This window comes from Zeus faber, assembly GCF_960531495.2.
Source record: "Zeus faber genome assembly, chromosome: 18".
Taxonomy (NCBI): domain Eukaryota; kingdom Metazoa; phylum Chordata; class Actinopteri; order Zeiformes; family Zeidae; genus Zeus; species Zeus faber.
The window spans coordinates 9,912,098-9,928,336 of record NC_137210.1 but is presented as its reverse complement, the minus strand read 5'-3'; the positions used below and the strand labels follow the sequence as shown (position 1 = coordinate 9,928,336).

At 44.7% G+C, this 16,239-nt stretch overlaps 2 protein-coding genes across 2 annotated transcripts; one reads left to right on the top strand and one right to left on the bottom strand.

Annotated features, from left to right (window-relative positions):
- Nucleotides 1-30: 30 nt before the first annotated feature.
- tbccd1 (TBCC domain containing 1) lies at nucleotides 31-8,785 on the bottom strand. Its single transcript, XM_080019543.1, has 12 exons — nucleotides 8,615-8,785; nucleotides 7,587-7,651; nucleotides 6,918-7,184; nucleotides 6,372-6,533; nucleotides 6,015-6,131; nucleotides 5,633-5,882; nucleotides 5,018-5,204; nucleotides 4,300-4,830; nucleotides 3,252-3,395; nucleotides 2,095-2,137; nucleotides 1,210-1,452; nucleotides 31-358 (listed from the first exon to the last, which is right to left on the bottom strand). The coding sequence occupies exons 2-12, from the start codon at nucleotides 7,647-7,649 to the stop codon at nucleotides 86-88; spliced, it is 2,280 nt and encodes a 759-aa protein (XP_079875669.1). The 5' UTR covers nucleotides 7,650-7,651; nucleotides 8,615-8,785; the 3' UTR covers nucleotides 31-85.
- Nucleotides 8,786-10,343: 1,558 nt separating this feature from the next.
- On the top strand, nucleotides 10,344-15,501 carry dnajb11 (DnaJ heat shock protein family (Hsp40) member B11). The gene is made up of 10 exons (XM_080019755.1): nucleotides 10,344-10,464; nucleotides 11,213-11,369; nucleotides 13,171-13,268; nucleotides 13,405-13,537; nucleotides 14,120-14,262; nucleotides 14,473-14,555; nucleotides 14,641-14,698; nucleotides 14,831-14,942; nucleotides 15,060-15,219; nucleotides 15,346-15,501. The coding sequence occupies exons 1-10, from the start codon at nucleotides 10,391-10,393 to the stop codon at nucleotides 15,408-15,410; spliced, it is 1,083 nt and encodes a 360-aa protein (XP_079875881.1). The 5' UTR covers nucleotides 10,344-10,390; the 3' UTR covers nucleotides 15,411-15,501.
- Nucleotides 15,502-16,239: the final 738 nt, after the last annotated feature.

Below are 16,239 nucleotides of genomic sequence, written 5' to 3'. Positions count from 1 at the left end.
AATATTCAATTTCATACATAGTCGCTCACATCATAGATCGCGTCGGGTTTGTTGAGCATGTGGGATGGGGCGGGCTGAGGCGGCATCACTCGGTGAAGCGTCTGAATGACTGGACCGCGGGGCTGACGGCACCCCAGTCCCCGGGCTTGCGGTACTCCCCCTTCTCCAGGAAGTACTGGCGTCCGCGGTAGTTGGGGTGCTCGTAGAACACCCACCAGCCGTCGAAGACCTTGCAGGAGTAGACCTCCCTCCAGCGGAACTTGTCCAGCAGTGAGGGGCAGTCCTCCGTGGCCTCGTAGGCCTGACCCCGGAAGTCTGCCTTCTCATACAGCTGCATCTTGTACTGGGTCCCACTGGTCTGGGAGCAGAGGGTGGAGGGGGGCGGGGTTGGGAGCCACAGGAGAAGGGGAGGGGGGATGGAGGAAGTTTGTCCATGATTTCAGGGTGAGGGGGGGCAGAGGGGGGGAAAGCAGGGTGGGCCGGGGTGGGTGGTTAGTGCAGGGGGTTGGGAAAGAATGGAGACGGGATGTGGGGTAAGAGAAAAGGGGAAGGAGGGATATATAGGGAGATGAGATTCACATCCAGTAATACGGGAGGCTTATTCTAAAAATGTTTTCTGTACAGATTGGACACACTCGTACGTTTCATATTGGTTTCCACAGAAGGGAGTCTCCTGAACTAAATAAAAGCGTCTTCTGCCACCTTCAGTTTTGAGGTTTTTCAAAGCTCCTTGTTCTGCAGTATTGTAGTAGTGCACAGTACACTGAAGTACCAGCTGGATCGATTTTTTTTCCCCGCCCCTTGGTACTGGGTCAGTTCATCAGTAATACTGATCTGTATTATAGCCTGACAATACAAATACCCCAGTATTGATTCCTATTGAACGAGGCCTGAGGCTGCCAATACTGTCAACAACATGCTATGACCTGATTGGGACGCCTATACCTAACTCTCAAATGGTCTTCCTCTGCCGAGCGGTCAATGTGGCTCTGCTTGTGTCACAAAATCCTTTTTGAAATGTGGAGCATTCTCGGTTTTGCCACCCAACATTTCGTATCCGTGCAACCCTAGAATGCCGTTGGTATAATTTGGGGAATTGATGGATGGATGTGGAAAAAAAAAAAAAAACAGTGCCCAACTTTTAGTTTGGTGGAAGGAGGAGGCAAACCAGGCAAGCCGCTTGCAGACAAGAGGCGGTGGCTAACTTACAAAGTGGATCATCTTGCAGGAGCTGAGGCGGTCGTTGAGGCCCATCCAGCGCAGGTACTCGGGATACTCCCCTCTGGTCAGGACGTACTGGTAGCCCATGTAGTTGGGTCTCTCGTACACTACCCATGCCCCACTCTCCACCCGGATGGAGTTGCAGCGGCTCAGGTAAGCGTGGAAGTCTGAGCAGTCGCTGTCGCACTCATAGCGACGGCCCTGGAAGTTCTTATCCTCGTAGAAAACAATCTGAAAGATGATAATTGGCAGCATTAATCAGCATCCCAAAATCATTTGCGTTCGCTTGGTTCATAAATGTGAGTGCAGTCCACATGTTTACATTCACATACACTGATGGATGCACCAATCAGGAGCAATTAGGGGTCAAGTGTCTAGCTCAGGGACACTTCAGCATGCTAAACAGGAGGAGCCAGCAATCCATCCGGCAACCTTTGGATTACTAGATCACCCGCTCCACTTCCTTAGCTACTGCCCCATCACATCCAGCTTTGCCATCACAACTAGCTGCCATGACAACACCGGTGTCAAACCGGTCTACTGTTACTCACCCTGCCCATCTTGCATGTGGTATCAGGATAGCCTTGATGGTGTTAAGCTGTGGAGGTGCCCCTAAGGTCTGGATGCCCGGTTAGTCGTTCACCAGGTCCTTTTATATCCATGCCCTTCCACTTTCATAAACAGCAACAGTGGAGGCCATTGGGGAACAATCGCTTTGTCATGAAAATGAGATCCAAAAATTGAGTCAGTGATTTTAGTGCTATTCAGTTTTTCCAGAAAAGCGAGGGAGGATTATAGTATAATGGCAGGGAGTGTGAGCGACCATTGATCCTCTGTCTCTGCTGGCTGTGTCCAGTGCCCCCACCATCTCACCATGCCTCCCTCCTGCACCATAACACGGCACGTGCCTGCTGCACTAGTTTGCCCCAACCATGCCAGCACCAGTGTGTTGCCAAATTGTTGCCATGGGCTGCCTTTTAGTTTTGTGGAAGGCCGCTCAATCGTCAAATACACAACAAAACCTAGTGTTACCTAGTAACTGTCCTTGACGTGTTTTAATTGCAGCCAATACAGTGCCACAGGTTGAACCTAAAATTAAAACAATCCATTAAGGGACCAAAAGCCATGCAGGAATCCTCTAATGAAAAATGTTTATTTATCGTTACATTTTATTAAATAGGTACTACATCATTCCCATTAAGTAGAAAGTGATAGTGCAATTAAACTGGAAGGTGAATTGGACTGGAAGGTGAATTGGATCACTTAGCTACAGTAGTAAGGCATAAAAGTACAACTCTTGTCAAATTTCAATTGTTGTTCACACTGGCCACTGCAATACAGCATTTAAGTGTTACAGCATTTAGGAACACACACACACACACACACACACACACACACACACACACACACACACACACACACACACACACACACACACACACACACACACACACACACACACACACACACACACACACACACCACCCCCCCTGATCAAGGACACCTTGAAGTGCCTCGTCAAGATCTACTCATGCACAACTTCTCAGAAGTATGCATTTGTGCAAAACAAGTCTTGTTCTGCTTTACATTTATTACATATTTCCCATGTTTAAAAGGGTCATTCTCTGTAATCAGGGATCAAATTAATCCCCTCACTTTGGATTGAATAATGAACAAAGGGGGTGGAAAAGGTAGGAAGGAATAGCAATATCGTGAAGCCACAGGCCTGATGTACCCTTTAAACTCGACACACAAAAAAAAAAAAAGTTTTGGCATACTAATATATATAATTATTTTTTTAGGAGTGGGCTGATTGATTGGGATAATATTGACTGTCGTCAAGTGTTCACATTTGGCTTTGTCGAAAGCCCTGGTACCTAATCCATTGGTGTTAATTGTATATACACACATTAGGGTTTGTTCGTGTCCGTACTGGTCCCATAATTTGGGAACAAGCATTTGGTGTCATGTTCCCCAGGGCTGAGTTAGGCTGTGTCCATCTGCCAGTTTGTCTTCCTCCCCTAGTTCACTGGGGGGTTGTTGGCTCCGTTGGAGGGTCCCTGACAGGCAGTATTTGGGGGACGAGACTGTCAAGCTCCTGCTTGTGGCCCGTTTCTAAAAGCCACTCGTGGAACTTCTGCTGCACCAAGTCCTGGAACTGATGTCGCTGTTCCCTGGAAACGGAACATTGCAGATATGTTAGGATGGACTGGAGTGTTGTGAGAACAGACCAACAGCTGACTAAAACAAAATAATATGTTTAACACAATCAAATTAACCATAACAAATATTTCCTTCTGAAAAATAAAAATAATAACAACAATTTATGGATTACACATCCCACTGATGCACATATGCAGTTATGGGGACACAGGCTTCTATATCAGCTGACTTCACAGATTTCCATTGATTTATGAATATGCTGCCCTACTATGACTTTCCATTGATGGTAGTTCCTTTGTTTGACTGAGACCAGATGGTAATGTAACTGGAAAACTTGGCTCAAAAGTGAATGTTGCTAATGTGAGGTTGAACCTTTTCTTAAATATTGAGTTAATAGCAGTGTGCAGGGCTGGGCAAAAAATAATTGAATTAAAATAAACATAAAACAAACAAACAATTATATATCTATATCTATATATCTATATATCTATATATCTATATATCTATATATATATATCTATATCTATATATCTATATTCTATTGTTTCAATTTCTGAATTGTAATATTGATACTTTTTTGGAAGTTATGCCACCATTTTTGACTTGAGTTAAACACTGCCCAAATGCATTGCAATATTTCATTTCCGTATTAGACTGAATGTGTTCCATGAAATAGTTTTGCGATGCATCACATGGTAAACCAAAGGATGATAGCAATTCTCATTGTGTATAAAATCTCAATATATGAATACAGAATCGTATGACGAGCCACCTTATCAATATCAAATTAAAGCGATATAGAATCGAATCCTGACCTTTTGTATCTAAATCAAATTGAATAGTGACATCCTGCCCAAATACCGAGCCATAGTGGTGCGAGCACAAGGATGAAGCCAGATGCCGTCAGCCACTCACTTATTCAGATTGGCCTCCATTATAGTTCTCTGCCAGCTCTGGATTCTCTGCTCCTTCTCAGCAAGCGCAGCCTGGTACGCCGGAGGCAGCCCGCCCGGCACCTCGAACGTGTCCCCCTCCATCTTGAAAGGCACCACCAGAGAGTGAAAGGCGGTCGGGGGCAGCAGGCGGTAGCAGCTGGGGTCTGGGTTGGAGGAAGAGTTTGGCGAGGGGGTGACAAGGCCGTCGGCGCCCAGCAGCAAGGGCTGATCCCAGGCGTTGGGCACCACGGCCAGGCCCACACCGGCCATGTGGTCCTCCAGGGTGGGATAGTGCGTGTGGAAGGGCCCCAGGGTGATGTCTGTGTTTCCGGGGAGAAGGAGCGGGCGGGTCGGGGTCAGGGCGTGGACGGTGCATCGGGAGGAGGCTCCTATGGCGACACGGCCGGCGACGCACACCACCCGGACGTTCTCGCAGGCGTGGATGTGGACGCTGGTCTCCACGGGACCCAGGACCACCGTGCTGTTACAGCACTTGTCCACGCTGACTGTTCTGGAGGGACATACACACAAACATGGCCGTGGTTGTTGATTTTTAACACTAAAGAGAAAAATATAAACAGCAACATTTAATAATCGCATAGAAATAAAGGGATGGGAAGATACCTTCACCTGAATTTGGTCCGATTCCGTGCTCAAGTACTCATGAAACACTGATGTTCTGATGAAGCCAACATTACCTGAGAGGTGACAGCAGGTATATGAACGCGTCGGAGCATCTGTGGACTCTGACGTTGGCGCCGGTCAGCTTATCAGAATCCTTGGCCAGAGTCTGATTGAAGACCTGAGACATCAGCACCATCCTGCTGCCAAGCGGAGCCATGTGGGTATTCCGGGCTATTTTGGCCTTCTTCATGGAGCCCTCCACTGGGAGGCACACAGAGAAGAGAACGGTCATGAAAATAATGTAAAAGGACATGTTGAGCGAGCGAGGGACATGCACACATAGACACACCTATACAATAGCACTCCTCCCTCCACTCTATACAGTGTGATGTGTTAAAGGAATTAAAGTAATGACGTGCGAAAGAAAATAATAGGTTCATTACATGCATGTACAAGCATGATATTTTACTTTCATTATAATAATAATAATAATAATAATACTAATAATAATAATAATAAGATGTGCATCTTCACAATGAATATTAGCAAAACCATGTCAACATAAAGTTACCTTTAAAAATAAATGAATGTATCTACACATTTATTAACAATATAGGCTACATTAGTTTGTATGGCTGTAATCAGTGGACTTGACAAGTCTCCCCTAGTGTGAGCACAGGGTAACCTACCTTGTTGGGCCCAGGCAAGCTTCTTGCCCAGGCGCAGGCAGGTGCTCCTGCCAAAGGGGTTGAGTGTGAGGTTTTGTCTGAGACAGTTGAGGAGTTGGTGCAGGGGGAAGGAGCGGGTGAGTTTGGAAAAGCCAGCCTGTGTCTGGAGAGGAGCTTTGGTCAGCAGCTTGTGGACAGGCTGGACCGCTTTACCGGGGCCCATCGCGCCCTCCAGGAGCAGGCTCAAGCACTGCACTGCTTCCAGGGAAACCTGGGAAACCAATACCGCCACAATCAGCTTGAAGTATCCACTTCAAAATAGTTTCCAGTTTGATAACTATCCCATAACAATAGATGAAAACAGATGCGTATAGCCCTAAATACTTGTGACGTGTAAACAGACCTGACTGTCTCGTATGGCCTTGCCGGAACCTGAGAGCTGTCCCGGTTCCACCAGCAGCTCCAGGAGCTCACCAAGGTGGCTCTGCACAAAAGAGAGATGGGCGCGGTCGTCCCAGTTCTGCCGAGCCAAGACAAAAGGGGACAGTGAGAGCACAATAGCCTCGGACACAAGGGTAGGATGAGGTCAACGACCACTGAAATCTTGTTCTCCCAGTATCTAACGCCGGACCAGGGATTTGGCATGGATGTTGTAGGCTGGGTGACAGATAAAATTACATGGCCGATAAAAACTTTGAACAAGTTCAAAAAACAATTCTCAGCGTTTAAGTACTGCCTCATACTGTATCGGAAGGAGAACCTTGTTCTGGGAGCTGCTTTTTGACTCTCGGTCAGAGAAGGAGGAGGGAGAGCGAGCGCGCAGGCTGGGCCACTCTTCACCGATCAGAGAGCTGCGTAGGGATACACGGTTTAGTTGCTGGATGTACAGGAACAGCAGAAACTTCAGCGTGTCCACGGATAACTAAAGAAGAGACATGAAAAACAAAATAACGTCAATAATCACATTGGTCATCATTTTCAGGGGGATTTTGGGGTTCGGCAGTTTGGATCATAGTGAACTGAAGCAAGAGTGACACACAGTTACAGCTGTCCACCCTTACACACCCCCCCCCCCAATACTCTCAATCAAACTATCTTTTAAAAGGATATTTCAAGTTCTGAATCAAATACAGAGTTTCAGTACCATTAACAGTGATTGTGGTAAGAATTGTGGAGACCAAATACCTTTTGTCAATTTAAACTTGACAAATTGTGAGTTGTTCTATTGTATTGTTTTGGTTTTTTTTAGACGGGGTCAAGATTTTTGACCATGACTGTATTGTTCCTTCCGTCTTCCTTTCCCCACCTTGCTCCTTTGGTGGTCCAGCTCTTGATGAGAGGAGCACTGGGATAGAGACTCGGCCCAGCCCAGTCTCTCCTCTGGGGTGTGGTGTGTGATCAGGTCGAAGGTCTCAAAGTAGAGCCATGCAAGGTCTTCCGGGAGCTGAAGCTTCCCACAGGCAATGTGCCTCCACATGGGCCAGCCCAGAAGAGGGAGGTAGCCCGGCCGTATACGTACGTACACGGCCATCTTCTGAAGGTAGTGCAGGCTGAGTTTGGAAGGGGGTGTCACCTAAAAAAAGGTTATGAATTAGCTTTTTTTGCAGGATGAAATTATTTTATGCCTAGTCTACACCAAAGGGCTTTCACTAGGATTTTCTACTCCCGTCATTCAAAACGGTCAGAAATTCTTGCGATCAGTCTGAGACTACTCTGAGATTCTTACAAGAATATCAGGTTGGTTCTTAAATCACAGCTCCTATAATGTATGGTAGAACCCCAAAATGTGTGATCCTCTGTGACAATCCTCCTTGCTAAATCCAATAGCGTGTGCACTATTGTGATGGGGGAAACAAGTAGTTGGTTTTTTTGTTGTGATTTCTGTCAATTTAAGTGTTATGAAAGTCCTGTGGTGTATCCCTGCCATGAACTCAACAACTTGCATAGGTCTGAAAGACTGAAAGACTATAGTCACCTGCAGAGCCCCCAGCAGGAAGGGCTCCATGCGTGGCCATATGCTCACACTGCCTGGATCCATGTCTGGACAGAAAAGAGACCCCATAGCCATGACGCACAATGCAGAAAATTTCCCACTTAATCAAAACCAATGCGAGCACATGTGCGAGTGTGACGTATTACATGGGCGTGAGGTGTAAACATGTCCCCAGTGTCTCAAAGTGCTGAAGACGTCCTTCTGCCCTGAGCAACCAGTCTGTTCAGCTCTCAACCCGGAATGGCAATGTGAAAAGGCTAAATGGAACTTAGTCGTGCAAACAAACCTTTGACCCAGAGATGTGATGTTAACATTATATTGCAACAGTTATAGAGTACACTTCTTATTTCATATACTGAATATGTGCATGCAAACTTGTAAACTTGAAAAATGTCAAATTTGACAGTTGAATTGTTGATAAAGAGGCTTATTGTTAATTATTATGTCATTTTATATTATCAATATCTTGTACTTTTAAGTTAATTTTGAGGTTTATTGAAAAGTCCCAGTTATCGATTTTTTTTTATTTTATTTAGGTTTATTGTATATTATGAAATGTTATGACACACACACACACACACACACACATTCTTTTGTACTGTATATTACAAATTAGTTTTTAGCACATTTTTAGGTTTATCGCCAATTTGTCTCCCATAGCTTTCTCAGTCTGTATTGTTTTTATCCTTATTACTAGATTGTTTTTGATGTGAGCTGCTGCAACTTCCCTTCGGAGATAAACAAGTATCGATATATGTTCCCATGACAACCACCACCCGGGCGGCATAAACGTACTGGTATCACTGGAGCGGCTTAGCAATGGAGCTAACAATATGTAGATCCACGCAGTCTGAAGTTGCAACGGTGTGTTCGTACGTTTTCCGGAGCCGGGTGCCTCCGTTTCCCGCCCGCCCGCCCGCCGCCTCGCAGGGACCCATTTAGCCGACCAAGCTAATGGTTGACAGCGCTACGGGTTAGTTACCGAGACGAGCGGTCTGCTTCGGTCGTACCTTCAGTTTCCGTCCGTCCGAGCCACGCGCCGCGCCTTGTCGACGCGCGGGAGAAGGCGACGGGTCACTCGGCTCCTTCATCAGTTTAAACAAAACAAAGACAAAAACAAAAACGAAAATAAAACCCGCTAAAACAAGCGGCCGCCCTCAACGCACGTCGTCTTCTCGGCTCGCTCCTCGACGTGAACGCCGGGCGGCCGGACGCTCCCGCTTCCTATTTGGCGCCCTCTCGCGCTGCGTTCCGTTGGGGTCGGAACTCGGACAAATCCGACCTCCGACTCGGGAGCCGCACACGTTGAAACGCCATTTTAAAGCCGGGAATCCCATTTAAAGCCGGGAATCCCAGAAATCCGAATTCGACGCACGTTTGGGGAGAACGCTTGGATTCGCACACGCGCCAAACAAACACGACTTCACGGCGGACCTCCGTGTTTTCCCCCCCTCAGAGAAGCACCGCTGTGCTGCCTGTCTGGGATGACCGATTTCCGAGTTTGGGGGGGGTGGAACGCAGCATTCGTTTGGAAGTTGAGTCGGTCCCGCGCACTTCACGGGAGCGCGCAGAGCGGAGACGTCTTTTTGGTCTCATAAAGATATTCTAACAGAGAGACAGACAGACAGACAGACAGACAGACAGACAGACAGACAGACAGACAGATAGACAGATAGATAGATAGATAGATAGATAGATAGATAGACAGATAGATAGATAGACAGACAGACAGACAGACAGACAGATAGATAGATAGACAGACAGATAGATAGATAGATAGATAGATAGACAGATAGATAGATAGATAGATAGATAGATAGACAGATAGATAGATAGATAGATAGATAGATAGACAGATAGATAGACAGATAGATAGATAGATAGACAGACAGACAGATAGATAGATAGATAGATAGATAGACAGATAGATAGACAGATAGACAGACAGATAGATAGATAGATAGATAGATAGATAGATAGATAGATAGATAGATAGATAGATAGACAGACAGATAGATAGATAGATAGACAGACAGATAGATAGACAGACAGACAGACAGATAGACAGATAGAAAGATAGATAGACAGATAGATAGATAGATAGATAGACAGATAGATAGATAGATAGATAGATAGATAGATAGATAGATAGACAGATAGATAGATAGATAGATAGATAGATAGATAGACAGATAGATAGATAGATAGATAGATAGATAGATAGATAGATAGATAGACAGATAGATAGATAGATAGATAGATAGACAGATAGACAGATAGATAGACAGATAGATAGATAGATAGATAGACAGATAGATAGATAGATAGATAGATAGATAGATAGATAGATAGATAGATAGATAGACAGATAGATAGACAGATAGATAGACAGATAGATAGATAGATAGATAGATAGATAGATAGACAGATAGACAGATAGATCGACAGATAGATCGATAGATAGATAGATAGATAGATAGATAGATAGATAGACAGACAGACAGACGGACAGACAGACAGACAGACAGTAACTCAAGCGTAACATTAATACAGGTAACGCAGATCAATTCAATCGCATCAAGCGCGGTCAAATAATTGCGTGCGCCTTTAAAGGGGGGGGGGGGGGGCGTGGCTTGTGTGCGAGGCGGGTATTCCGGCAGGAAGTGGGAGGGGCTAGTGCCAGCAGCAGGAAGCCGCGCGGTGACTGACAGTGCAGCAGCAAACCAAGCCCTGAACGCCGGCCGCGGGTTTCTTCTCCGGCCTTCTTCAGGATATCAGCACGACCGATGGCCGCGAAAGGGATGAATCTGTGCAACGTCTGCTGCCTGCTCCTCTACGTGGTCGCGGCGGTGCTCGCAGGGTGAGTCGGGCGGCTTCCGCGGAGCGCACGGGGCGCCAGTGGAGCGGCACCGCCGGCTGGTACACATGTTCCACTGTGATTGGTCCGAGTCAGCGCCGCCGCTGCCTCTCGCTGTTCCACATTCAGAGCTGTCACAATAACATCCGATCGCGACGCTAATGCTCAGACTGCGATACTTTAAAAACAAAAAAAAAAAAAAAAGGAGAAATAAAAGAAATCGTTCAGGTTCCGCACTCCCATTCAAATTTGCGGGGACGTTTTAAAGCCGTTATTATAAATGTCACAACACAATAGAATTAGGAATGACTCTCTAACATGGTTCGCGGGGAAAATGTACACATTTTTTTTTTAATTCAAATGTCAAAATATAGCGCTTCTGTAATAGCTTCATGTTATTATTATTATTATTATTACACTGTTCTTATTACGCTTATAAAATGTAATAAATAATAAAATGAAATATTGCACTATTATTATATTGTTATTATTACACTACGATACATTGGCATTAAATGGAAAAGGTACACACATATAACGACGCTATGATTGCTTATTAAATTACTTATTACTAAATTACTTATTAAAAATCCTTATTATTATTCCACGGTTTCCACCAGCCTTACAGTATCCCACGGTGTCATACAATTAGTCAAAGACGTGCACATATACTATTACCCTTTAGATACTGACTCTATTACTCTTTTACTATTAATATGTTACTCTGTTACTATCGTCTGTTTCCCGACAGACGGGATTTCTACAAGATCTTGGGGGTGAGCAAGTCTGCCTCCATCAGGGACATCAAGAAGGCCTACAGGAAGCTGGCCCTGCAGCTGCACCCCGACAGGAACCAGGACGACCCCCAAGCCGCTGACAAGTTTGCAGACTTAGGGGCAGCTTATGAGGTGGGCTGCTCTTGTTCATGTCTGCTTTGTGTCGGGGATGAATAACTCTTAACTAGTTTACTCAAAACATTGTCATAAATATAAGTCTTTATTTTATCATATGGTGTATATATATATATCAAGTATATATTTATACAGTATTTCCATACTGAAAGTATATTTTCTATATATACAGTGTGTTAAGTCTCTACCCATTTGTACTTTTTTGTGAGTCACACTTGAGGTTTAGTTTAGTTTCTCATTTACTTTATGTATTAATTTAAAGAACAGCTTCAGTATACTAGTCATTAATATGCTTGTGTGTAGTGTACTACATTAAAAGGTAAAATGACGTAAATAATGTGTATCAAAACATTAACCTCATTAACCTATCTCAAGCTGTCAAGCACATCTTCAGGACAACTTCTAACACACGATGTATAACTTAAGTAGTTTCAATTAACACAAAGTGAGTTTATTAATTGTGAGTTCCTAAAAGTATACTAAATATACTAAGTATACTTTCAGATCATTAGAGTGTTTGGCGCACAGCAACCGCCGAACTCATGGACACAAATGAAGCGTCCTCGTATTCAGGGCAGTTTCAGACATTTTGCGATCCAAGTTTGATCCACATCAATCTGTATTTGGCGCTGGAATTATTGAAAAACTGTTGCCGATGTTGCCGGAAATAGCCGAATGAAGGGAGCTGGGCTGGCGGAGCGGGGCTGAATAGGGTGGTGGAGCGGGGCGCTTCATGACCTCATCATCTAATTTGTTATGTATGTACAGGGTGAGGCTCTGGGGGGGGCTTTTGCATGGGGCGGTGCGCTGCGGTTTTCGACTCCATTGGTCCGTATTGGTTGCTTCGCGCAGGATCTGCGCCGGGTCGAGACGAGAGACAGCAGGAGAATCAGATTTCATGGGAAATCAGAAAATTAGTTGGAGCTAATGCTGCATTCCATGGGAACCTGGAAAATTGTAATTCGGTTCGGCGCAATAGGAAGTAATGCCGCATTTCATAGGAACTCGGTAAACTGTGATTTGTGTTTAACGTGACTTACCTGACAATTATGCATTGCTGCCTGCAGCTGTTTTAATAATAATAATAATAATTATTATTATTATTATGACTAGTGCATACCAGTTCAAAATGTAAGACTAAGACGTGTGAATGGCACAGTTGAACAAAATGGCAACGATTCAGTCAGGGCTTCAGGGCTCTTCGACTGAGTCGCAAAGAGTGGCCTTTCAACACACTCTTTGTGACTGGTTCGCTGTTCGCTGTTTATTGAATGTTCATTAATATTGCACGTGTCGCGTGTCCAAATTGCACCAAATTCGACGCTGCATGTGTCCTTGGGTCCCCAGCAATACACAGACCAAGTGTGAAGTCGATTGGATGAGCGGTTGTCGAGATAATAAAGGACACGCAGACATAGACAGACAAGAGATTCCTGCCTTTCCAGTTAGATTATCCAGTTATTATAGTGCTATTCTCTAGTAGACTTTCTATTTGGTTGTCATTGGAAATGCCATAAGGCTCCTGATTGGCAGAACAGACGATGTGGCTGCCTGTGATTGGTTGTTAGTTGCAGGTATTGCAGGTGCATCTGACCTCAATACTCACTCCATATTTTATGGAGCTGAATACTAATCTGAGTATTAAACATGTAGGAATGAAATTACAAATGGAAGTCTTCATTATTATTATTATTATTATTAATAATAATAATAATAATAATAATAATAATTTTACACCACAGAGCGCCCAGTGGTTATCCCTCCACTCCTTATAGGTTTTATTATTGTTTCCTTGTAGGTCCTCTCAGACGAGGAGAAAAGGAAACAGTACGATGCTTACGGGGAGGACGGTCTCAAAGAGGGTCACCATGGTTCACACAACGATATCTTCTCAAGGTTGGTTTTTAGGAAATGATTATCGGTGGTTCAATAAACAGCATTTGTCTTAACATAGTCATAGCGATTGAATTACTCAATGCTGCAAAGGGGGGAGGGTGGACAAGAATAATTCTTCTGCCTGGTCTCTCCCCAGCTTCTTTGGTGACTTTGGATTCATGTTTGGCGGTAACCGACAGGGGCAGGACAAGAACATCCCCAGAGGAAATGATATCGTCCTCGACCTAGAGGTCACACTTGAAGAGGTGTACTCTGGAAATTTTGTGGAGGTAGACACATTACAGTTGTGATCCCCTTCTGATTTAAAATGTTTATGGTCACAAACTGGAAAGAGGCTTGTGATCTGTTACCAGATTATTTTGTGCATGAGTTTCGTCCTCAAAAATTTAAGTACGGGAACATCTTGAAAAATGTCCCCTTTGTGCTTGAAAAGTCCTTGAAAAAAACAAAACGAGATAATGCCAGGGAAATGTAAATTTATTCCAATGTGGTTGGAAATAGACAGTTATAATAGTAGATGACAATAAGATTATTAATAATAGATGTGCTACGAATATAATTCATAGAATTTTTGACTAAGAGACTGAGTTTTGACTAAGACCACATTGAAATTGATTAGATTTGTTTTGCGTGAAGTCCTTAAAAATGAAAGAATTGTGTTTTTAAAAAAAAGTACTTGAACGTCCTTGAGTTTCATTTTGTAACGCCAGAATGAACCCTGTATTACTCAAGGTCCAAATCCATTGAAAATCGTTACGAGAGATGTTTTTGGTCACATGTGTTCAAGTTTATGCCCAGAATATTTCAAATGGGAAGCTTATCTGTTGTCCTACTCTAAACCTGCCCTCCAGGTTGTACGTAACAAGCCGGTTGCCAAAGAAGCGCCGGGCAAGAGGAAATGCAACTGCAGGCAGGAGATGAGGACGACCCAGCTCGGACCCGGGCGCTTCCAGATGACACAGGAGGTCGTCTGTGACGAGTGCCCCAATATCAAGTGAGTCGCCGTTGGGGTCTCCAAACCCCTCAAGTCCTTATATCCTCAATTTGTTGAGCAAAGTATAAAGCCGCCATTTATATTTAACAATATTATCAATACCATCCAACATGACCTAGTTTGGACCAAGTGTCCATCTGACCTGGCGTTAATGTTCTCACCTCGTGTATTAACGGGTGGAGGTGTTGGTTTCTGTCTTGGTTGACGCAGGCTGGTGAACGAGGAGAGGACCCTCGAGGTGGAGATCGAACAAGGAGTGAGGGATGAGATGGAGTACCCCTTCATCGGAGAAGGTAACGCAGGGCGCCCAGCCGTGGCTCTGCCCCCATGTATTTTTTAAATGTTTCTCTCCTAATTATTGCCACCGCGGTCCTACAGGGGAGCCTCACATCGACGGAGAGCCCGGTGATCTACGCTTCCGCATCAAAGTCTTAAAGTATGAACTCTTGACATTCAATTTTTATACTTGTCCGTCGGCTTAATGGCGAGAAAGCCAAAGAACGAGAATTTTCACATTATATTATTAGTTATTTTATTAATGCTATTTATAATGTGCGCCCCCCTCCAGGCATCCCATGTTCGAGCGCCGCGGGGATGACCTGTACACCAACGTCACAATCTCCCTGGTGGAGGCGCTGGTCGGCTTTGAGATGGACATCACGCACTTGGACGGACACAAGGTATAAATTGAAAAGCCCCCACCACCACCACCACCGCCACCGCCATTAACGTTCAAGACCGGGAGACTTGCAGGCGCCCGTAAACTAATACGGGGGGGGGGGATTTTTGTTTCACAGGTCCATATAGTGAGGGACAAGATCACTAAGCCTGGCGCCCGCCTGTGGAAGAAGGGAGAAGGTCTGCCCAACATCGACAACATCAACATCCGCGGCTCCCTCATCATCACCTTCGACGTCGAGTTCCCCCAAACACAGCTGGACGATCAGCAGAAAGACGGTGAGGGGAGGGAGGGAGGGAGGGTGGGGGAGAGAGGGAGAGGGAGGGAGGGTGGGGGGGAGAGGGAAAGAGAGAGAGAGAGATCGATCTATTTATCAGTGTTCTCATGCTGTTTTGTTGTTGCAGGTATTCGGAATCTCCTCAAGCAAGGCTCAGTACAGAAGGTTTACAATGGACTACAAGGATACTGACAAGTCTACAGACACAGCCTGGATTTAACACAAAAACAACACACACGCATACATACACACATTGTCAATTTACAGGAGCGTGCTCGATGCACTGGACCAGGGTTGTATTTATTATTTTCAAGATTGCTCTCAGGATGGCTGTGAAATTAATAATATTTTTTTGTTTTGTTTTATTTTACTTTTTAATGTTGCGCAGCTCATGGGGAGCGGCGCATTAACTGTTTTGATCGCGGATGCCAAATCCCTGTCATAGTTTTTGTTGCCATCGGTGAATTCTTTTTTTTTTTTTTCCCTACTTGTTTTATTAACTCGTCGGAAAGGAGTGCTCAGAACTCACACACATTTTTTTTTTTTTTTTTTTTTGACTTTTTGATTTTTCCAACCACTACACCATTCAAGTCCCTGGGCTGCTACTTACTTCCGAGAACAAAACTGCATAGAGACTGGAGGACTTACAGTTGTCATCTTCCCCCCGATGATGTTTCTTGTATGAGTTCTGCAGCACTAGCCATCATCATCATCCTCATCCTTCCCTTTTTACAATTTTTTTTATTTTTTTATTTTTTTCTTAAATACTTTTATGAATGTAAAGCAACTGGTGAGTGACAATGAGAGCATCTGCACCCTGTGCTCTCTGGCAGCACTTTCCGTTCTGAAATACTTCATGGACGGTGAGAGAAGTTCCGAGTTTCAAGTTTAATTAACGATGATGCTTGATGTTTGGTTGTGGAGTTTCTTTTCGACTTTCGATGAAATCTTAAATCAGCCCCAGAGTTCGGCTGATCTCACCGGTGTGAGAGTTCACCTCCTCACCCCCCCCCCCCCCCCC